This window comes from Cenococcum geophilum (genome assembly GCF_001692895.1).
Source record: "Cenococcum geophilum 1.58 unplaced genomic scaffold K441scaffold_40, whole genome shotgun sequence".
Taxonomy (NCBI): domain Eukaryota; kingdom Fungi; phylum Ascomycota; class Dothideomycetes; order Gloniales; family Gloniaceae; genus Cenococcum; species Cenococcum geophilum.
In genome coordinates this window covers 494,920-519,665 of record NW_027137598.1, presented here as the reverse complement: position 1 = coordinate 519,665, position 24,746 = coordinate 494,920, and the positions used below count along the sequence as shown (strand labels likewise).

The following is a 24,746-nucleotide window of genomic DNA, read 5'->3' as shown; positions in this document are numbered from 1 at the left end:
ACATCCTTAATTTCTTAAATACCTTCCTCTTCCTTATATAAGCTTGCGTTAGAATCTCTACCTAAGCCTCTCCCCATCGCTTGTTACTCATTTCGACTATCTCTAATTTAGTCAACTAGTTGACAAGCGGCATTTCGTTAGTATAAGGGTTTTTGGTTTTTTCCTTATAGACCTTAGTTCTAATATAGGTATCTAGCTTTCGCTTACTATTATTACGGGATCGTAGGACCTATACACATAGGCTAAGCTTCTTAATAATGTTAATTCGTTTTCTTTTACCACTCCCGTCATTTATATATACCTTACACCATTTCTTATTAAACTTAGAGTGTTTCTCTTCTATGCTCTAAAGTTTATCAGCGCCTCCTAGCGTAAGTTAATAGCCACTAATCACTTGGTAAAATGGATGGTTTTCTATACCCGCATTAACAATAAAGCGACTTCGCTATTTGTTTTCGTAAGGTCTCATAGCCTCTAGAATGCTAAATTCTATTCTTCCGTCTTTGTATAAAGGCATCTTAATATAATTGTCGTTTAATTAAGAGTCTAGATTATTAAGGTCTATATTAAGGTCTATATTAGACTTTATAGATTTAAGTATCTCTAGTATATATTCTAGAGCGGTAGGGGCTATAGCTAATAGCCTTATAGTAAAAGGGACTGTAGTTAATTACCTCGCAGCGGGCTCTAGGGCGCCCTGTCTAGGTAGGACGCTTTTAGCTTTCTTTCCGTTAGGTCTAGATAGTTTAGTAAACCCTACCCTCTTAGTAGTGAAACCGCTCTTTATAGGTAATTTAGTAAAGCCCTCTTCTTCAGAAATAAATAGTGGTTTATTAATATTACTTTTATTAGTAGAACTGCCGACTCTAGCTAAACTTGCCGCCTTAGCAGGGGAGCTACTCTTCGTAGGTTGTTCAGCAGAGCTTACTTTAGTATTACTTACTCTAGAAGTGGGGTTAATACCTATAGAGGGTTTAGCAGAGCTTGTTATATTATTAGCAGCAGAGCCAATCTTTGTAGATGGCCTAGCACCGCTAGCGCTGCTTAATTGTTTAGCCAAATCGCCCTCTATAGAGTTTAGCAGCCTTAAGCTCTCTTAAGCTATAGCGTTTATAGAGAGTACTAGCTTCTTTCCAGGAATCCAAATGCTTACACTATTAATACCTCCTAATAATAGTATCGCTTTAATCCTAAGTATAAGTGCGTTTCTCTTCTATTCTTAGACGTCCTTATTAGGTATTTTTAAGATACTAAGAATTTCTTTTATAGATTAAATTGGTATTTTGTAATTAGTTAAAACTAAGTTAAGCTCTTTATTAACTCTTATAAGCTCTATATTTTTCTATTTAGCTTCTTTAATTACATTCCTTAGAGATATATCTCTTGCTACGGACTTCTTTTAGCAGGCTAAGTTAAAAAATTCCTATACTTATGGTCTAACATCGTTCCATACCACTATTTGCTTAGGTATTAGGCCTCTTAGGGCCTCCAAATAGGCTAAATAGGCAATAGTAGCATTTGGCGATTCGTTAATTAACTACTCAATTTTAATCTTAATATGGCTTGGCGTTATTAACTTATAATTAATGCCTACTTTCTTTAGTAACTTAATAAATACAACTAACCCCTCCGCAAGTTTTTTAATATTTTCCTCTCTTGCGACTATTCCCTCCTTAAGAGTATTAATTTTATTAAGCTAGTTTTTAAACGCTTAAATATTATCCAGTATTATTTTTTAAGGGAAATACTAATAGCGGTCTAGTCGCTTAAATTTCTTTTTTAATTCCGTAAACTTATCCTAGACTTCCTATCAAAACTCTTTCACTGTATCCTTATTATCCCCATCCAATATTTAATTCTTTATTGCAGCCTTTTTAGCTTTTAGGTATTTTACATTAAACTTAAAAGAGATAGCTTAAGCTAGCTTAGAGTTATAATTACGGTTAAACCTCTTAATTTCTATATCTAGTTTATTTATCACGTTTTTATAAGTTAACGGAATACCTATATCCCACCACCGTCTAATAAAGGGAAAGGCTTTATAATATACTTTTCTTATCTCTTCCAGTACCTCGCTAAGTCCTTTTTCTTAAGCTTGCGATATTTGCACTGCCCCTTTAAGCTAAAGTACTACCCTATCCTCGTCTGGGGAGTAGTGTTTTTTAGTTAGTTTCCAAACCCTAACCTTTTTTATTTCAATATCGTCTTCATTGTCTAAGGCATTCTTCTCTATTTCATTATCCGAGATAACTTATTCTATCTCCTCTTCCTCCTTAAAGTCGTTATTTACCACTAAAACTTTAGGTCGCCAATAATCCAAATATGTTTTAAATAGCCTAGCGGTATTCTCTAATTTTGATTTCGAGTTCATTCCTAATAGCGCTAGGTTCGGAGACATTGGGCTTAGTGGCTTAGAGTTAGCAGATAGGAGACTTAGGTATAGCATATTATTGATTTATAATAAACCCTAATACTTAATCGCCAATCTGTTAATCTAAACGTCCGCCATTATAAGTATTCTTCCGTACTAGTTAGTAATATTAAAGTTAGGTTAAATAATTAAGAGTGGATAATTAAGCGCAGCTTAAATTATATAGTTAAAAGGAGGTTAGTTTAGATAACTAAGGGCGAGTTAAGATCTTTTATAGAACCTCTATAACTACCGTTCCTATTTATAGTAAAAAAAATTTCTATTTTTTNGTTTTATTTTTAATATTTCTATTTTTTAAATTATACTTTATTAAATACGTTACTAAATTACTTATTTAAGGATTTTATTCTAATATCTTATATAAATATCTATTAAAGCTATTATCCACCTATTAGATTAAAGCATTATACAGCCATTTATTATTTCCACTCTTATTATCGCCACTTTAATTCAGTATGCTATTTCACTAGAGGGTGCTAAAGCAGTATTATTTTATAACTTGTTAATCTATTAAATGAGCAGTATAATAGGCGGGCGATCTTTAGGAATCGTAGCAGGCATATAGAGTTCCTTAGCTAGCGAACTTCTACTACTTGCAAAACCTACTGCTTATATAACTGTTAAAGACCGTAGGAATTTATCTTTTTCCCCAAATACGCTTAACGCCACGGTTGGGACAATATTAAGATTTAATTTTCTTAGCCTTAACTATACCTTAACGCAAAGCCGTTTTGGAGACCCTTGTTAAAGTAATAGTTAGTTTAATATAGGTTTTAATTAATTTAATCTAGTAAATATAAGCGGGAAATTTCTAGTTAATTATAAGGTGAAAACATACGTCCCGCAATAGTTCTACTATACTTAAACCGTTAAGAAATCTCATTACCATACTAGTATAGTGTTCAGCTTAAATGCTAGTAAAGCTAAGGAGAAATTCATGTAAAACGCTTTAGGGTTTACTTCAGGAAATTAAGCCCTATTATCCTCTATAATGGCATGCCCTCTTCCTTAAATTAAATAGAACTCGATAACTTAGATTATATTAACTTAGCCAACAAATACGGGAGCTATAGTTTGGCGATTAACGCCAACGTTGTCTACTATTTTCCCCCTAATTGTAAATAACGCAGGAATTTACCTAAACGGCTATAGTAGATATATAGGGGTATTTCTAGGACTCCTTATAGTCTAGGTAGATATAATATAGGGGTAAATAGAACTCATTTTAAGAGGAATTGTTAATCTAAATCGGATTTCCTTATTACTATCTTACTGTCTTTAATGCCTAGTGCCCTATATCTCACCATCTGTTTCTATTACCTATTTTATCTTAGTTACCTATAATATTTATCTTAGTTGCCCGGATCTACCTTATATATATAAAGAGCTTCTAAAGCCCTCTTTAATAAAATAGAGTTCTTATTCCTAATCGTCCGTTTAGTAGGAGTTAATTTTAGCCCCTATCTATAGGTTAGTTATAAGTAGAGTAAAGAATAATATTACTTTAACTATTTTAAAGATTGAATTTAAAAACTAATTTAACTATATTATAACTAATTCCAGGAAATCTACTAATATACTATAAATACACCGCCTCTAGAATCTCTTTAGAAGAGTTAATAGGCTAGTAAGTTATAGGTAGTACTAGTATTCCTACCCAAGTAAAGTTTCCTTTACAATTTACCATAACTTAAGCGCTTTCACTATCTATTTAAAAGGCCTTATAATCGCCTACTCCGCTAGAAATCTCTAATAGCGCGAATAATATGGCCTCCGCACCAACGCATTGCCTTAATTTAAAGGGTTAGCTATAGCTTCTAAATAATAAGTTAGAGATTCTTACCATTAAATAGCGGCCGTTCCGTTTAGCGCACTTAGAGGAATCCTAAGCCGGGCCATCTAATCGCCTACGCAGTTATATGGTCGGGCTATAGCCGAAATTAAAAGAAAAGTTAAGTTCTAAAAACTTAACGTGGCTTTATATATAGTATTTTAAGAGTTTAACAACCTAAGGAGATTTAGCGTTGTAAAATAGGACTTATAAGGGCATAACTTACTAAAATATAAGCTCTTGACCTGCTTGCGCCTTTAGGATTGGGTTTATAAGGCTAGGTAAAGATTAATTAAAGGGGATTAACTACGCTAAAGCAAACGCAAAGCAGATAAAGGAGAGGATTAATATCTTTATTATAGGATTAGATCTTATTGCTAGTTTAGCTTAACTAGCTAGGTGGGCGCTAGCAGCCTATTATATAGGGTATTATTAGCGTTTTAGGAATTCGTTTTAGGATTTAATATTATAATTTTATAAAGTAGGAAATCTAAATAAGAAAATAGAAAGTATTCTAAATAATAAATACTGTTTTAGTAATCTTAACTTAGCATACAACCCCTATAGGTTTCGCAACAAAGCGCTTCCTCTAATAAGATATAATGCGGCGCTAAGAATAGGAAAGATCTATAAATTTAGGTCACTAAATTTTAGCTAAGCCGTAAATAAGAAATATATTAAGTAGGGTATTCTAGGAGATCTAACGAATTTAAGATTGCATTATTTTTACCTTAGTATACATTATCTATACTTAAATCTAGAAATATTACAATATTAGCCCGCCAAAATTAATTCTACTAATAATTAAAAACTATTAAGGCCCTTATCCCTTATCCTTTATCCTTTATAGCACCTAGCGATATAAGCTAAAACTTAATTACGCTCTATAGATGTATATATTCTACCCGAATTATTAAAGAATACTATGGATTTCGGGTATATATATTACTAAATAGATTAAATAGGTAAAAGAATAGACCTAACACTTATAGATTATTATCTAGTGAATTTTATAATCTCCGCTATCTATTTACATTTCCTAATCCACCGTCTAAATTATCTGCAAGTCTTTAGGCACCTATAACTAAATAAGCCGAGAATTAAAGTACTATCGGTATAAAAACTCACCTAATACCGCCGATTCCTATTCAATAATTATAAATTAATTTGCCTACCCCTTTTAACTTAGAAACTAAAACCTAGGTATTAAACCAGTTTACTCTCTAAAATACAATATTATAAGGGTCGCGGTATAGTCCGTCATTTAGAATTATAGGATTGTATAACTTAGCTATATCTTTAAGTAACTCCCTAGAGCACCTCTCTACAAGCTAGCGAAACTTAATTATACTAGGCTCCCACTTAATAAGATAGGATTCCTTTCCGCTATTACATTAGAAATCCTTTACCCTCTTTATAGGCTATAGCCTATTATACTTAAAGCATCTTATGGCCTTATTATTATATATTTCACTATTTTAAGCGCCTAATAATTCTAGTAGGTCTTACTTAGGTCGTTAATAAAGGCTAATCTTAGGTCAACTTTGTAAATAGGACTTTATAGCAATAATACTAACTTAGGATTTTTAACGGCAATTATGTTATATATAAGAACTATATAAGTTAGTAGAGGCATGTTTTTATTGGATGTATATTATAAGGTATATTATAAGCATAAAAGGCGACTGGTAGGGGTTAGTAATTAAATTAAAGTTATAACTAATAAGAGCAAGAGCTAATAAGTAACTGTTAAAGTAGGCCATAGGCTGAAAATAGGAAACTTGTTTTTAAATTAAGTTATTTTAATACCATTTTAGACTAAAAGTATGGTTGGCTGGGTATTAAGCGCCTAGTTAGTTTAGTGCCTTTTAAATAATTCTAAGAAACTAATTCCTGTAATTTAAATGCTAATAACTTAAACTTTAACTCTAGAGGAAGCTAGATATCTAAATTAAGCAGAACACTTACTACTATACTCTAATATAGTTTATAGGATAATTTCGCTTCTAGCTGCCTGGTAGCTAAGGCTTTACCAATATATATATAAAATATTATACAGTAAGCAACTTAGTAATTGCCTTGCTAGAATAAATGAATTACTATAGTTTATCTATTTTTCGCTTTGCTAGAATAAAAGGAAGAGGCTTTTTAAGTGTTAAGTGATCTACCCGGCCGAATAGAGCGTAAAGTTGCTGCGAATTAATTAGATCTTTAAGATATATAGAAAATCCGCTTATTAACCTAGGTATACTTATAATCCCTCTAATAGAGATTGCAATACTTTCGCTTAAGGTATTAACTACAAATTGCACGCGTCGTTTAAATAGGGGATAACCCTTTAGTACTTTTAATATATAAGCTATTAGATGACCATAAATAAGGAACCAAGATAATATAGCAATAAGCTAAGAGTATAAGTATTGACACCTACTAGGAGGGAGATTAAGTCGGCAAAATATATAACTAACGCACTTATAACGGCCGTTAATATACTAAGGGAGATATTTGAGCTTAAAGTAGAACATTATAGCGTATATTAAGTCCATAATAGTAGGAATTATAAAACTTAATTTTATATATTCCGTAGTTTAGCTTTTTAATTCTCCTACCGTAGATAGGTTATTAAGTGGAGGTTTAGGTCCTTAGAGATAAAGATTAAGACGATGATATCTGCTATAGTACTCTACTAGAATAGTACAAATAAACCTCTTTTAAGCTTCCTCGCTATTTAGACTCCGCATAAAACTTTTAAAGAGTCTTAGGTAAAATCGATCTATGACTAGGAATTAAGTGCTAGCAGCTATTAATATAGAGGTTGTACTAGTCCCTAATAAAAGAGCAAAGTTAGGCTCGCCCTTTTCAGGCCATAGGAATAGACTTTCCAATCGGGCAATAACAATTAGATTGTTATTTTAAAGGCCCCCATCCTAAAAAGTACTAAGGTTTTTTACTACTTTAGGTTTAAAGAACCTTTCTAATTTAGTATTAAATTATAGGATATATAACAGATTAGCTAACTAGGGTGCGGTAAAAGTACAACATACCCTAAAATACATTAGCTTAATTCTAAGCATCCCCTAGACTAAACGTACGCTTTACTAATAGATATATTATGCTATAAATAATTGGCCCGGATTAAACTATACCCTATATAATTAGGACGCTACTACATCGAATTAGGAAAGTACTTTACTTACCAATCTCCTTAGGTCGCTTACCCCTATTATAATTGCAAAACAAACAAGGCTATAACTCCTTAGCAGTTGTCGTTGTTACTATAACTCTAGTATTATTTGTTAGTAGATTAAACATCTTTAGATAGGATCTAAAAGCGGCCTTAAAGCCTAATTCGATGGCGGTAAGGCTATACTAGCCATCTTAGGCGTAGCTTAGTATTATCTCTTATAACCTAGTAAGTAAAGTAGATCTAAATTTTCGCCGCTTAAAGGTCTTGCTTGCTATATCTTTAAATCTCTATAATAACTTAGCTACGCTCCACCCTAAAAGACCTATCCCTATAGCGGTTATCCTACCTAAATACCAGATTAACTTAAGTTCTTATTAATAATATTTTATTTTTACGTACCCGCAGAAGTGCCATAGATAAGGTTAAAATATTCTTATAGTGAATATCTAAAGTTAAATAGTGCCTGCTTAATATATATTAGAAAGATAAGAGATATAACTCCCCTTATACCTCCGCCGTCTATACTTAAAATACAGATACTAGCACTAGGTGGCATAAATTAAAAATCAGACGCTCTATAAGGTGAGGCACAGAGGACACAAGACAAAAGATAATAGCTGTATTTTATTAAGGATGATCGTCTTCTATATATTTTAATGTATATATTATAAAGTACATAACCGCAGTCTAATACCTTTTTAGGCATTCGCATTAGATAATAGAAGTAAGACTTATAGCTTCTAAACTCTACTACTTAGGGCCGAAGCCTTATAATGTTTTGCGTGTAAATCTAGGATGTGGTTAATAAAGAGTTTAATTAGAGTGTTTAAAATATAAACTAGAAATTATCCAAAACCGCTAATAAAAATTTCGTGTGGATACTCGCATCTATAGTATAGTTTTACATTGCAGAGATACAAGCGTTTAAGAAATGCTTTAAGAAGATAAAAGTAGGAAGAAAGTCTATAATTAGCATTAGTTAGTTGGCTAGATTTAGGGCGGGGGTTATATAATAAGAACCCGGGGGATAGCTTAATAGGATTAACGCTAATGCTACTAATGGGGCGACAAAGTGCCATAGCTATACCTAAGACGGTATGTACTTAATAAGATCTCTAAGGCACGCCAAGAACCCCTCGTTTAAGAAGCTATAAGGTTATACTGCTTAGACAAATAAGAACGAAGCAGTAATAGTAGAGTAGAAGTGCTCTAAAGCCAAGCTTAATAAAGCCTTAAAATGCTCAAAACGGAATTTAACTTAAGTAGATTAGTATAAGACGCGTACTTCTTCTAATATAAAAAGAATTCGCTTTCGGAACGCGTATAAACGTTTCGCTAGGCTTATAGACGAATTCAGTCTAAGGACACGGATACTATAAAAATAAGCCTTTAGATCTATATTTACATCTTTAGCTTTACTATATTACTTAAAGTTCTGCATTATTTCGGTTATTAAAGCTAAAGACTTTAATTCAGCAATATTTTCATTAAAGGTTAGTAAAGATATGTCAAACACTAATAGAATACGGGGGAGTACAGGGAGATCGGAACTTGGAGATTTAACAGCTTGCTAAGCCATAAGCTTAGACACCTCCCTTAGTCCGCCTAGATCCGTAACAAAATAGCAGACTACGTCGGAGAAAGGTAAGAGTACTCGATCACATAATAACGAGCCGAGCATTTTATGACGTTTTAAAGGCTGCTGCTAAGAGATTTTTCTCGTTACTATCTCCCTACTGCTGTGGAAAAGAAGTAACTGTGACAAAGAATAGTTTTAAAGTTCGCAATCGATAAAAAGGATTAGTAAGGTATCTTTACGGGTTTTAGGGTCTTCCTAAAGGTAGATTTAATTATACGCATTGGCTAGAAATTTTCTATCTACAGTATTTCCTAGTAGGTGTTACAGAACCGTAGACTTTGTTTTTTTACTAACTAGCGTAATAAATGATGGGCTCTAATGCTGGCTCTCTTCTAGTATTAAGGACTTAAAAGCTTATTGGTACTTAGTAATAGCACCTTTGCTTTTAAAATCAACAGTTATCTAAGGAATTTTTACTATTAATAAAAGCGGATAAGGCGGAGGAGTAGAGCTTAGGGAATCCTCTAAACATTTGTTTATATATATATATTTAAATATTTACAGTTTCCTAAAAATTTAATTCTGCTTTGTACCGCCTAATACAGCTTTATAGTCTATAAGATAGTATAATTAGAATACTAAATTAAATTTTTTATTTTAATATTCGGTTCTAACTAATATTTCTTATAAAAGAGCTTTAAGTCTTCCACATTGGTATTAAGGTCTTAGTGTAAGTAATAGCTCTTCCTATAACTATAGATAACTTTAAGCTATCTATACTTAAGGCGCGGAACTACCTAGGTATAGCAAAAATAAAACTTAAGGCACTTAATTTCAACTATCCTCTTATATATAAAAAACATCGGTTACCATTTAAAAAGAACGTCCGCCGCCTTAGAAATGTATTTAAAAGAATAGGTTATAAAAGGCTAGAAAAAGAAAATTTTATTAATACTATTATAGACAATACGGCCCTTATCTTATTACTGGCCTTTTTAGGTCTTAATAAATAACGTTTTCGTCAACTTTAGGAGGGTGACTTAATACCGTTTATTGGCCTAAGGAGTGTGGACTACCTTAAAGGCTTATATCGTATTAAAGCTACTAAAGAATTTTTAGACGATAATAACCAGTAGTAGATAGTAAGGCTCTTCTCCAAAGGTGAGCGCGTTTACTTAAGTGTCTTACTATTCCAGCTAAGAATCTATTATAGATCTCCTATAAATAGTCCTTATAAGGATGATCGAAGAATACTTAAATAAACAGAAACCGTTAGATGGGGAAGTGTTTTGCAAAATACGATACTATTATCTTAAGAATGATATAAAATCAGAGAATAGATAATAGGCCCTATTAGATAGGTCCAAGCCAAATAATCTAAGACAACTTCTTAAAAATTCCCACTTTGCGACAGTATTTAATACCCTAGTAGAAATGCAAGGCCTATAGGAACCAATTTAAATCAAAGCGCTATACAGATTCTTAACGTTTAAGTATAATAAGGTATATTGTTCTCTACTTACTTATAGAGAGTGCTAGCTAAATAAACTAGGAACTGCTTTATGGACTTAACTATATCTCTAAAATTTAGAAGAAGATTATTAGCTATAGTAATATAGATTTACCCCCATTAGCAGTAGATATAGACACTATTTAGAATCTAGAACTACTTATACTAGCTGTCTTAAAAGCTAATATAGATTGTATTACCGCGCTAATAAAGTCCGGGAAGATTTTCCTAGCTATTTTAGACTAGTCAATAAGAGACCTTATTTTACAGAACATTTCTTTAGTAGATTGTTTAATTCCTTTATTAAGAACCTTTTTTAAAAACCTCAAATACCTAGAACCTTGTTATATTATACTAAAGCATTTAATTAGCAATGAAATAAAATAAACAATTCGTCAGAGCCTTAAAGCTTACTATTATTGTCCTAAAAACTTAATTATACCATTCTCAGAGACGAGCTAGTGGCGCTGCTTAAAGCGTAGATTTATAAAAGACCGATGGCTTCGCTATACACTGTTATAGGCGTTTTGTCTTCGTAATTTCCCATATATAACTTAATATACTCCCTAAAAAGAAATCGGAAAAGAAAAGCCTACTATTAGAAAGCCAAGTCCGGCTTTATATTAAAACCTCAGCCATCTATCTATTACTTAAGGCTTTCGGACTCCTACAGCTCTTGCGCTTAAATCGCAAGATCCTAAAAGAGAACTTACTGTCTAACTATTGCAAAAAGCTAATCCTTAATTAAAGTCCATAAATGAGCGAAAAGTTACGGCTATTACCTCGGTTCTCAAGCAGTCGGAAAATCAGGATAACTATATTTAATTACTACACTTTACCAGTTCTAAACCCCTCCCCACTAACAGAAGGTGTGGAAGGCCCTTTAACGATAATTATAAGAAGGATAACGATTGCCTTTTCATCCCATATATTTATGGGAGTAAGGTTTATCCTAGTGCCAACATTACACCCTTTTTTATAAAACGTGACTTCTTTATAACCTTTTTCAGATTTAAGTCATTTAAGGTATACCTAACCCCCTTTTTTACATATGAACTTAACTAATTAAAAGAAAGATGTATATTTTACCTTAGAAACTTAGTCGCCATTAATCTAAAATACTATACTAATGTAGAGTCCTATTAATGCGCACGACTATACCTATTACTACTTAGTTAAAGAACTGCAAATTAAAATAAACCAATTAAATTCACGAATTAAAGAGTTAGAAGATAGTGAAATAAGTTTAAAAACCACTAGGAAGTCAATAGCTTTCACTTCTACAATAACAGAGAATTAATTAGCGAAGGCAAAATCTCAAATTAGGGATCTTGAGAAAGAGTACTCTCTAGTTAGTAATAAGCTAGAAGAGATAATAGCTTAAAGTATATTATTTAAGATTTCTAAAAAGAGGCTGGAATCCCAGTTTATATAATAGCAGTTAACACTTAATACGGCCGTAGCTAAGAAGAAACATCTTTAAAGCGTAATAGCAGAAAATAAATATCAATAGGACTCTATAGAAGGCGATAGAAAGGAGACTTAAATTAAGCAATTATAACATAATCTGGAGGCCCAGACAGCTATAGTCTCGGAGCTAAATAATAGCCTAAAAAAATTAAAGGATATTTAAGAAGAAATGCGGAACAAGTTGCGAATAAAAGAAAGAGATTATAAAGCGCTCCAACAATATATAGAGAAGGTAAGAATTAAAATAAAAGAAAAAAGTATAGAGTTAATAGAAGTATCTAATGCTTTAAAGAATAAAACTACTACTCTAACCTAATGTTTAGAGGCAATATAGATAGAGACAAAACAAGTTACGGAAGAAAATAATAACTTATATTATGTACTACAATTAGCTAGGCCTAAGAAGGAAAAAGCAGTTTAAGAGGTAGTATTATAGGCCCAATCTAAGCATCTAAAAGCTCTTAAGTTATTAGAGCAAGTGCGTTAATAGCAAGAGAATAAAAGACTATGTTAAGCATTAGAGTTAGCCAAGTCTAAAAAGAAAAAAGTAGTTTAAGAGGCGGTAAATCAGCTAAAATTATAGGCCCAATCTAAGCATCTAAAAGCTCTTAAGTTATTAAAGCAAGTACGCCAACGGCAAAAAGAGGAAAGACTATATTAAGCATTAGAGTTAGCCAAGTCTCAAAAGGAAAAAGTAGTTTAAGAGGTAGTGGATTAGCTAATAATATAAGCCCGATCTAAGCATCTTCAGGTCCTTAAATCATTAAAAAAAGAGCATAAGCGTTAACAAAAGCAGTTAAAATAGATAGTAGAGACTAAGCATAAACGCTAATAACGTAAATTACGGAACTAGGCTAATCAAAGCATAGTAGTGTATTAAGGCTAAGCAGAATATATATTTTCCACGGCGAAGATAAAGATTATAGGCCTTAAATATAATATACAACTTAAAGATAACTTCATTAACTAAGGTTTTTAAAAATTAAAAGAGCTTAAGGAGTATAAAAAGGAGCTAAATTTAGGCTTTATTACTAAAGTAGATATATCTAGTAACCTTCGGATTATTATAATTCAATTAGATAAGAATAGTGGCTTTTAAAGAGTGGAGTTCGCGTATAAGCCAACTTAGGCGCTTAAGGGCTTTAGATCCTTTCTAACTAAGTAAATAGCGTAATACAAAAAGACATCCTAGAGAATAATAAAGTTTCTAGCTCCTAACCTCACCGTTATAACATCTTATAACCCTAAATATCTTTTAAAGGCATATAAAAGATATAGGCATTGCTATATAGGCACTAAAGAAAATATTAATGCTTTTGCAAACTAATGTAGGAGTATATTCACCATAGATAGCAATACTAGGCTTCTTAGGAGGTCTAGGTTAAGAAGAAAACGATTATATAATAGATTTAAGGACGTATTACTCTTAAAAAGGCAACTCCGTTTCAATAGGAGGTCTATATAGTAGGAGATGCCCTTACTTTAGTATATACCTATAACTATTTCAATAGAAATAAAGCGTCTTTCTAAAATATTACTTCAGCCGGTGCCTTCTATAGAAATAAAGCGCCTCCCTAAAATGTCACTTTAGCTAGCGCTATACGCGCCATTCAAGGTTTAATTAGGGGAAGAGGTTTATTATTTATATAATCCTAATAATAAATTAAATATTTAAATTAAATATTTAATTGCTTACACTATAGTAAAAATATTTAAAAGGCTAGGTACTAGATTCTAATAATATAAAGGCTCCCTATCTTTATATATAATTTATTAGGTATTATATATAATATAACCCAAATTCCCTAAATCATTTTAATAATCTCTTTAAAGGCAAAGCGCTAAATACAGGTACTGTAAGAGAAGGGAGAATTATACAGTTAGTTAAGTTCCAGCTTAGGCTTTAACTATAATAGTAAGGTCGTTAATAGGGATCCTTATACGGTATATAAAAAATCTTACTTAGAGGGGTGGGAGAGTTATAGTTACCTATATTGTTATAGTTAGGTAATACCCAATTACTAATAGGGGGCAACGCTTCACTATGGCGGTCTATAGACTTCATCCTATTATAGTAAATAGATAAAAACTATTTTAATTAATTAATACTTCCGATAGGGGACGAGTAAATAGGCTCGCTCTTAACCCTAATATTTAGATTATAGTAGACCTTACTTAGAAATAGAAGACGTTTTAGGGAGCTTCGGCTAGATAGGGGAGTTTTATCCCCCTATAAGCGTGCTTTGGCAGCACTTTAATAATAGTAGGGAAATTTATTAATTAGGTTGCTTTCCCTTTACTACTCTATATAAGCGTATAGAGACGGTAAATAAGAATAGTGCTTATAATCTCTTCCATAGAGGGAGGCTAAGAAGTTAAGTTCTTATTAGATTGAAACATAAAGATTTCCTAGTTCCTCTTTATAAAGATAGCAACTCTCATTCTAGGCACCAGTTAAGTAAGGATAGAAGCTTTTTTAAAAATGCCTTCTTGTTAGGTTATAAATATTCGGTCGCTAGCTTCTAAAGGTCTATATAAAGACGCATAGGGTCGTTTTCTTAGGCGAGGTATAGTATTAATACCCTTTTAATAAGATTTAAAGGTAAACGTATGTAATAGTCTCCGAATAAAGTAAGACCAATAAAATAATAGTTTATAGTAATTAAAAGTATTCCTAATAATATTTATATTCAATTCTGCTAGAGATAATATAAATGGTATAGTATGCACATTATATATAAGTTATGCGCCTTAGGGCATATTTAATAACTTTTTTAGCTAGGTTGACTCCACCTAGGCGCAATCTTCGGAATATAAGCGCCTCTTCTAGACGCTAAGGCAGGGGTGCTTTCCACCTAGTGGAAGGAGTTCGTTTAGCAAGAAAGGAGCGTCGCTAAATAGTTAGCGTCGAATTAGATCCTAGGATGGTAAAAATAGGTCAAAAATATTATAGAGGGCAGGATCAATCGACCTAGTCATATCGGTATTCCACTAGTACCCCCCTTAAAACGGTAGGTACTAGCGGAATTCGCCTAGGTAAACTGCCTAGGTGGCTTAAAATTGCTAATAAAACTCGCCGCTATAAGCGCAATTGCGGTTAGCGCGAACACCTCTACCTAGCTAGATAAAACCTCCTTTTTAACTACTAAGACGACCAATCTGCCTAAATCTACCTATGGCGTCAAACGGATAATATCTATTAGGCGGATATTGATATCAGTGGCCTATTCGCGACTAGTAGACCTAGGTAGGCCCAGGTAGCTTTTTTAAAGCGCCTACTTAGTGGAGCCTATCTGGCCAAGTAATAGTTATCAAATATACCCTTAGCTAAAAAACAAGTAGGGTAAAGTAAGCCACTAGTTCTGCATCTAGCGAGCGGCTAGTTTACTAATTAGAGTTCGACTATTTTATAGCGTATTAATTAGACCCCAAAATAGCTTCTTACTTAGATTTTAGTTTCTAATTACAGCTTCCTTAATTTTCTTTTAATACCCGCTCTTATGTCAGAGCGCTAAAATAATATCTTATTACAGAATTTATTAAAATTTATTATTTTTTTAGTAAACTTATTTCTTTTAATAAAGAACTAAGCACGTCTTTATAATGCTTAACCATCCCATAAAATTCTTAGGGAAAGAAAATAAATATAACTACTATTTACGTCATTTCGTACGGCGCAGTTATTGCCATCTTCTCTATTTAGAGAATTTCCAAACTCATTAGCTCTTAGGCTTATAAAAAACTCCTATTAAATATCCGCAAATAGACTCTGTATACTTTAATTGTTCCTAGGCAAAAAAGCATATTAAATATTAGTCTTTTAGCTGTATTTTGCATCTTTCTTTACGTAGTTATAAATATTGTTGGCTCCATTTTAGGCTTGTCCACAGGCATCTAATTTACATAGCATTTGGGATATCTATTCGCTATTAACGCAGTTCCGCTATTTCTTAGGGGCAGAACCAATTTAATTAGCGATAAAGTCCTACACCTGCCGATATATAATTATAGCTTAATTTACTACTAGATTAGTCGGGTATATATCCTAGAAGAAGTGCTTTATATACTTCTAATAGTATCTTTAAAGCATTCGCGTGTGGCAAACATTAAAATTATAGTTTATTTAAAACTCCCTTATTCCTACTAAGCTTAATTATAAATAGCTTATCACATTTATTTCCACTATTAGCCTTCTCTCTTTTTTTATTATTCGTTATTACGCTTACGAAATTTTCCTCTATACTTACCTTCTTCTCGCATTAGCTTTAATAGAAACATTATAGTTATATATTAGACTAAAGCGGAGCTATCCTATAGCTTATCTCTTAGTCGCATTATTACTTTAGGTTCTTTAGAAAGTACTTTAAGCTGGATTTATATTATATCGAAATCTAGGATTAGGTTTTTAAGTATTTATAGTTTACTATCCCCAAGGAGGCAAGGATTTAGAAAACGCCATTTAACTCAGAATTATAGTAAAACGCCCCTAAAAAATACTGCCAGGGCAATTTATCTATATTACCATTCTATACGGTTTCGGCCTTATTTAAGCACATCCTTATATAATAGCATAGGTCTTGGAAAATAAGACTAGTATTAACAAAACTATAGTACTCCTTATTTGAACTAAGTAAGGGTTTAGTAGTAGACTAAGGTTATATAGTAAAGCAACTCTAGTTATATTAGATGGACTATATAGAGGTACTTAGTACCACTACTTAAGCCAATATAATAAGGTGCTGTTTATAGCAAATAGTATCGGAATTACAAGCCATTTATTATCAATTTGATATCTCCTAATAGTATATAACGATTAGACTGCCCATATATAAAGGCTATTATTAGTATAGTTCTTAAAAACAAAAGGTAAGAATTCGTAGTATACTAGAAAAATAAGGGTATTACTAACTATAAAGACCAATATAAATAGGCAAAAGAGTTTATCCTAGCTCTATATAATATAGACCACCGCTAGATTTTCACTATTTTTATTTTTTTCCTATATAAAGTTACTAAGTCTATAGAAGAACTAAGTAAAGGGGATAAGATTTTTAGAAAGAGGCTTTATAAGCTTTTATATCCACTAGATATAGTATAGATTATTAATTAAAAATAGTCTGCCGAGGCGGGAAATATAATAATATCGGGTAAGTTTCCTTTAAAAGGTAATAATACTTTTTAATTCAACGGCTGACAGTTTATAAAACGCCTAAGTTTAAAACCTATATAAGAAAAGCCCTTCGCTTAAACACATATAACATTACGCTCCTTAGTATAGACTTTTAGCCCAATAAGACACCGGCAAGTCAGGTTTTAATAATTAGGTATACCTCTTAGATAATAAGCCATTTTTATTATAAAATTATTCTTATAAACTACGATAAGCTTAGGTGAATTCTAACTAAATTATACAACGATAGAGCTGCGGGCAGTTATCCTACGTTAAGCTGAGGTCCAGAACTGGAATTACTAAGGGCGGCTTACGCAAGCTTCGGATTTACGCGATCGCCGAGATTTGTAATCGATTAATATTTAGTAGGTATGGGGCATAGCTATTATAAAAGCCCCTAATTGGCTTTTAATAGTAGATTATTTATAAGCCTTATATAACCTTTAGCTAGTTATTTAGTTTTCTTAAGGTCTAACTAAAATATATATAAGCGATTTCTTAGCGATATTAAGTCCTAATACCTATATATATAAGCCCTATCTTTAGCCAATATCTTCTATAGCGGTCCTAGGAAACAGATTTCAGATTTCAGAATATATTAGATTTTTAGGGTCTTTTAGGGTACGCTCTTTTCTTTGTCTTATAATGTAAGAGGTTATATACTAATCTTAGAATTTTACTTTATCTTAAGAAATAATAGCTTAATACCTAAAATAGACTCTTCTAGTACTAATTTAAGCACTCCAGTAGGTCTAAATTCTTCTTTTACTAATAGTTTTACTAATAAGGAAAAGAGTATAAGCTATTGCTCTCTCTACCAAAAGTCTAACAGCCGCACCAATTAGGGGTTTCTTAAGGAATTCTTTCTTCGCGAGCAGAACTCTACACTTTAAATTTAAAAACTTAAAACCGAACTGGATAAAGCAAGAGTAACAATTAGTGTACTTTAAGATTAACATTTAGAGGCAGAAGCCGCACTACTTAAGTGCCGTAAAGAGCTTAAAAACGCAAGATGGATAAGGTTTAAGAAGTTAAAGCAGTTTAAAGATTAGCTTAGGCAAGTAAAGGAGCGGATCTTTAATAACGAGGCTAAGCTTAAACTTCACCTTTAAGATCTTAAATGGGAGAACCACTACAAATAGAAAAGAATTAATAAATTAGAGTGCGCTCTTAGCCTTTAGAATTTACAACAGTGCGAAGATAAAGGTAATAGAGTAGGAGAAATATCTTTAGTCGTAAAAGTAGAATCAGGTAGTATAATAAGCTATTTAGTTTTGGCTAAGCTAATAGATTTTAAGATCTTATATCCAAATTTATACTTTATAAATTTCCCAGTTAACGTCTTATATTAGATATTCCTATTTTATTATTATAGCTAGGAATATAGTTTAAATCTACTACTAATACCGCATTATAGATGCTTCTCCTATATATCTATATAGTGAGGATAGCTGCAACTCCGCTTTTAGGCGGATTATAGAAGTTTTAAGTTTCTTTCTTAAAAACTATTTATAAAATAATATAGCGGTTGCAAAGCGCGCGTAATCTTTTCTACGGAGTAACTATTAGTAGCGTTTTCTAAGAAACCTATACTATTCTTAGTCTAGCTATATAAATAAAGCTTCGTAGATAGAATATTTTGCCTATATAAACTTTAATTTTATTACTTATTTAGATTAAAATCCTTTATCGGCAATATTATAATGTAATCTTTTCCGCTAGTCCATATACAGGCAAAGTCTATTATCCTTTACTTTTACTTAAATTACCCTATTCTAAATTACCTAGTATATATTAAACAAGCCGGATACTTAAAAGGGGAGCTGCTTATAAAGGATGCCCTTAACACTTTAGCGGAACATACTAGAAATCCAGAGGAATTTAACCTAATCTTTAAGAACTTAAGCTTAGAGGCGGAAGGGTTTAATCTAGTTTATAACAATAACGGCACTAGAGTAAAACTCTAAGCTATCTCAGATTTTAGTACGGAATTATTAAAGAGGATAAATACTTAGATCTTGGATTTTATAGGCCAGATTTATCCTTACATACCTTAGATCGACAATTACTTATTTTATACTACGAAACTTATAAGTATTAAACTTCCTATTTACAAGAGTATTAACATAAAGATGGTTCAGAAACCAGTTATTCTTCCTACTATTATACCAACCGAGCCTTCAGAATTACTGCTTGGCTAATTAAAGGCTCTTAGGCATTAGAATAATTATATATTAGAGGTTAGTAATCTTAATAAAACTTGCCGGAAAGATAGGGAGAAGAGCCTAGTATTATTTTAGATTATTAAGCTACTTAACTTAATTACGTAGTTTCCCCGTCTTAACAATTTATGCAATATTCCGTGATAGTTTAATTAGATTAGATTTAGCTTCGTCTCCTATTACGTTACTATTAAGCCTCTATCTTCTTACCTTCGTTATAGATGTTAGTATCTACCTTCTACTTATATACGGCTTTCTCTAACAGCTTATCTGCCTTCCGTTTATATCCCCTTTCCTTTAGCGACTCTTTAGACTGCTCTTTTAACTAGTATCCTTACCTCGCTCCACCTCTTATTATCTATTTAAGCTCTTTATATATTTTAGCATATTAATTAAATTAAGCCGGTTTCCGAGTATAGTATAATCGAATCTTATTATATGGCAGATTTGTAGGTAGCTCCTAAGTAGAATCCCAATATACTAACGCCGTGCCATTATTATTATTGATGGCGATGTATACTGGGTACTCTAGGCCTTTATAATATTTTACTACGGACACCTACCCGGGCTCCTATAACACGAAAAACTCTAAGCTTTTATTTATAACCCTAGTATAGGCGATTCCTCTAACATTCCCAAAACGAGATTTATTCTTCGAGTTCACCCCTATAATTATATTAACAATATTACAAACTAATTACTAGAACTTAGGCATTGTCCTTACTATAGTATGCCTCGGCGGCATACATGGTCTCATCCGCGATAGTATTACCACCGCCGCTATACAAAGAAACTATATCAAATGGTTAATTGGGTATAGAGGATGTTTGCTTCTATTTAGGATTAGAAGTCTATAGCTATTATTTAACTATAAAAGATATCGTCGGCAAGGTTATAAGATTAATATATACTAGAGCTAAAAGAGTTTAAAGAATAGAAGAGGGATAAAGGATATAGAGGAGGAACAAACAGTAAAGTAACGCCTCTTTTATATAGCGTAGAGCTCTAGCTATACCTTTAAGCACATTTCTCCAAAAGTTGCGTTATATAGACTACTAAGGTATGATTTTTTGCCGCTAGAGGTGTCCTTCCTTAAGTATAAGGCTTATCTTAACAGGTTTCTTATTCGCTTAGGTCTTAGTGGCTTATCTAGGAATTTCCTAGTCTTTGTCTTCTAATTTACAGGAAACTATGCTATTATTAAGGACGCGGGATATCTATTAGTCTATAATTATACTACTAACCCTAAGGCGTTTATGCGTCTAGGTTCTAGAGCCTATCTAAAGGCAGTATTTAACCTATAAGGGGTACCATCTAATCACTCGGGCTCTATTTATAGAGTTTATGGCACTCTATATAAATATAACACATCTTAATAAAACACTCGAGTTTTGCAGCTTCTTAGCGAATGCTTTAACCCTTAGCAGATCAACTATATAGCCCTTAGGGGCTCTTTAAGCTTATAAAGTTATTAAAACTATTAATTTATACTAAACGCTAGATCACGGTAGCTAATATATAAATAGGCTTATTTGGTCTTAATCTAAGCCCAGCGCTTAGTATATAACGCCTTAGTATAAGCAGCTATGCTTTCTATTATAAGTGCCACGTATTACATACCTCTAAAATACTTAGTAGAAATAGCTATAAAGCTCTATACCTATAGGTTATATAGAAGTATGGTCTTCTAATAATATTAAATCATATATATTACCTTTATTAACCTTAGAAAACTTACTAACAATCCTCGTAGGTCCTTAAGCAGTATTCCAGGATAGATTATTATTAAATATAGTATCGCTTTATAACCTTATATCTATAAGTATAGGAAGTGAGTTTTAAAGGGGGTATTTAATAAGAGTTATTAAATATAGGGCTTTTATTATCCAAGAGTTGATTCTACTTACTATTACTTTCTAATTACTATCTTATTGATTTAGATCTAGCCACCTTTATATAACTATCCTCTATAGCTTTAAGCCGTACCCTATTAGAATAAATGCCGAAGCTAAAGCCCTATCGTACTATAAAGAAACTATATAAGTCCTTAATCTTATTTCTTTCTAAGGAACAAACTTCGCTGTTTACAGCCTAATTTAGTCATATCTTGTTATATTCTAAGCTAGACGCTTAAAGTTAACACCTTTAAGCACACTCCTCCAACTAAGATGAACTGCATTTATTAATAACGCGCTATTAACTTATTATTAAAGAACGGCTTACAATTCTTCTTTGCATAAGCTTCTTTAATAAAAGAGTGAAAAACTTGTAACGCTATTATGCGTACAATAGATTTAAGAGAAGTTCTTAGATCTTTCCCCGCTAGAAGCTATAAGTTTTATACTTAGAAAATAAGTCATCTTGCGTACGGTATCGATTATCGTCTTTAATTTTTATCCTCTTAGTATAGATTTAGGAATGTCTTATAAAGGCCTATAATTCCTCTAGTTGCTCTAGGCAGTCTAAATGCCGTTATATCTCTAACTCTACTAGAGCGTTTATATATTGTTCCAACGCCAGCACTATATTCTTTAGCTATAAGTAGTATAATAGAGGCAATACTAACTATATACATCTCTAGTCTCCCCTAAATCTAATAATCTTGCTCATTTTCTTGCCATTATACGTGGAGTATGGAATATTACTGGCTTAACTGCCCGTATGGGACGTATATTTATAACCCTTTTAACTAATAGATTATTTATCCCATAGGGAACTTTTATATATAATTCCTTTAACTACTAGATCTTTAGTACTATTTTTAATTTTATCCCGTATGGTATAAACAGCTAATAAATATAATAATCTACTAAATTTTAATCCTATATTAAAACTTAATTACCTAGATTTTATATCCCATTTTCTATAATATCCCATACGGAATAATTTTAATAAAAAATCCTTATAAAAACTGGAATTTGTGTTTCCATTTTAAAATACATTTATAAAAGATAATATTTATACAGGATTTCTACTAAATCCTTTTTATATCCAGCTTTTAAATACCTCTTTAACATTCTCCTATACGGAATAATTTAATAAAAAATCTTATAAAAACTAGAATTTGTGTTCCATTTTAAAAATATATTTATAAAAGATAATATTTATACGGGATTTCTACTAAAATTCTCTTTATATTTAGCTTTTAAATACCTCTTTTAACATCCTCCCATACGGGAAAAGTGGCTATAAAAATAATACTTTTATTATTTTCTATCCCGTACGGAACTTTATTTAAAACCATTTAAATTTACTAGCTTTTCTTTTNTTATTTTCTACGCCATCCCNTATAGATAGTATCTCTNGAAAAATAATAAAGTTCCAGTTTCTCTATCTTATTTTTNGTGNATAANCGCAAAAGAAAATATCCTATATAGGATTTTTAGTAGAAATCCTTTTTATTCGTGATTTCCGTACGCCGTTTTATTATAATTCCNATNCGGATAAAAATACTAAATAATTTATTTTAAGCAAGCCGACTAATCCTATACGGACTTACTACCCTTAGACTTTTAAATTTAGATTTTTTTATACCCGTACGGACNAAAATANTAAGTAATTCTATTTAAGTAAGTCTGCTAATCCCATACGGATTAAGTACCCTTAAACTTTTAATTTTAGTTTTTTTTAGTTTCTATACGGAACGGAGTCCTATATAACTTCCATTTACTAGAAAATGCCTTCCCGTATAAATAAAATAGCCTTACCGTATTAAAAACTATAGGAATTTCTTCCGCGTAGGCTAAAACTATATAGCTACTAATTAAAACTTAAAAGTAATTTTAATTATTATATTATACGCGAGCAGATACAGGACATATAATTAAATAACTAGAAAGCTTCCTCTAATAGCTCTATGCTATTAACTTACCCCATAAGTAGATTGGTCTCTATTAGTATACTTATTACTAAAAGCTCCCGCAATTTTAGCTATTATCTTTTCTGCCTCTCCTATATGGTTAAGACTTTCATTTATAGTCTTTTCGAACTCCGCAATTTGGCGAAAACTTTCGGCCATTATCTTTTTAAACTCTGCTATCTAGCGAATCCAATCCTCTAAGGTATTAAGGTCGCGTCTTAAACACTCGGTTATAGCCTACGTCTTACTTACTTATCTGCTTTTATATTAGGGTTCTAGGATTAGTAGATATAGATTTTAATATTATACCTAGTAAGGTCTTCCACTTACTTATAAAGGTTATTAGATTTAGCCAAGTCGCCTTAAAATAGGTTTAGTTCTATAGTATCTTATTAAAGCCAGTTAATTAAAGGTATATTAGAACAAAATCTTTTAATTTCGCTTATAGATAGGGAGTAAGGAGTAAAGTCTTCGGCTTCCGGATTAAGTTTCATTAGCGTTATAGTGATGGTTATGTTATTAAAATTCCAAGATTCCATTCCTAAAAAAAAGCTATTAGAATAATCTATTGTAGAGAAAGAGTATTTATAGTAAATAAAGGATTAAAGACGTTAAAAGATTTAAAGACTAAAAGTAATCTAAGACTAATTGTTAGGTAGTACTCTATGGACTCCTTTAAGATATTATATAACTCTTTACTACAAAATTAATTAAATTGCTTACCCCTTACCTAGGCTAAATTATTATTTATATTTATAAACGCGCGCGGTTATAGGCGTGAAATATAAATTTATACTACGGCCTCCTAGCATGTCTAGTGGTTAGCGTGTTTTATTAACTTTCCCTTAAACTATAAAAATACCAAAACTTCCCCTGCAAAAAGGCCGTATAGACGTAGCTACGCTAACTACTAAAGGTAATAGGATGCTATAGAGCTGTTTTCTATTTTCTTTTTTCTCCAGCGTTTACTAAAATAATTTTAATAGATTTTAGTATTTAAAGCTAAGTAAAAATAACGTAGGTAATAGGTTTTAACTAATACCCTAGATTTGACCAAAAGGAACATTAAAGCTTTACCTAAGTTATATCTATTATACCTAGGTAAGCCTTAGCATAACACTGCCTTTTAAATATACGTTACTTTAATTTTAGCTAAACAATAAAAATAGAGGCGGTACGCTAGCTCAGTCAAAACTAGGGTATTAGTGAAAACCCTATTAAATATAAGTAATCTTAAATATTATTAAGTTTAAATATTATAAAATATAATGTTTTATATTTTATAAACTAAGTATATCTAAATTATCCCTTTTACTTAGCTAAGCTATCTTCTAATACGCGCCAAAGCTTAAAATACTCTAGTGAAACAAGCTCAACGAATAGCAGTAGGTAAAAGTAGTTAAGGTTACACTGTAATATATATAGGTGCTTTTATAGTAAGCAGTCTGTAAATATTAAGACTAATATAATATACCGGTTTATCTAAC

General features: G+C 31.7%; 1 protein-coding gene across 1 annotated transcript; it reads left to right on the top strand.

Moving 5' to 3' along the window:
* Positions 1-3,023: 3,023 nt before the first annotated feature.
* On the top strand, positions 3,024-3,179 carry K441DRAFT_575555 (uncharacterized protein; the record flags this gene model as incomplete). Its single annotated transcript, XM_067644171.1, has 1 exon — positions 3,024-3,179. A coding segment is annotated over one exon (156 nt), but the record flags the coding sequence as incomplete, so codon positions are not given.
* Positions 3,180-24,746: the final 21,567 nt, after the last annotated feature.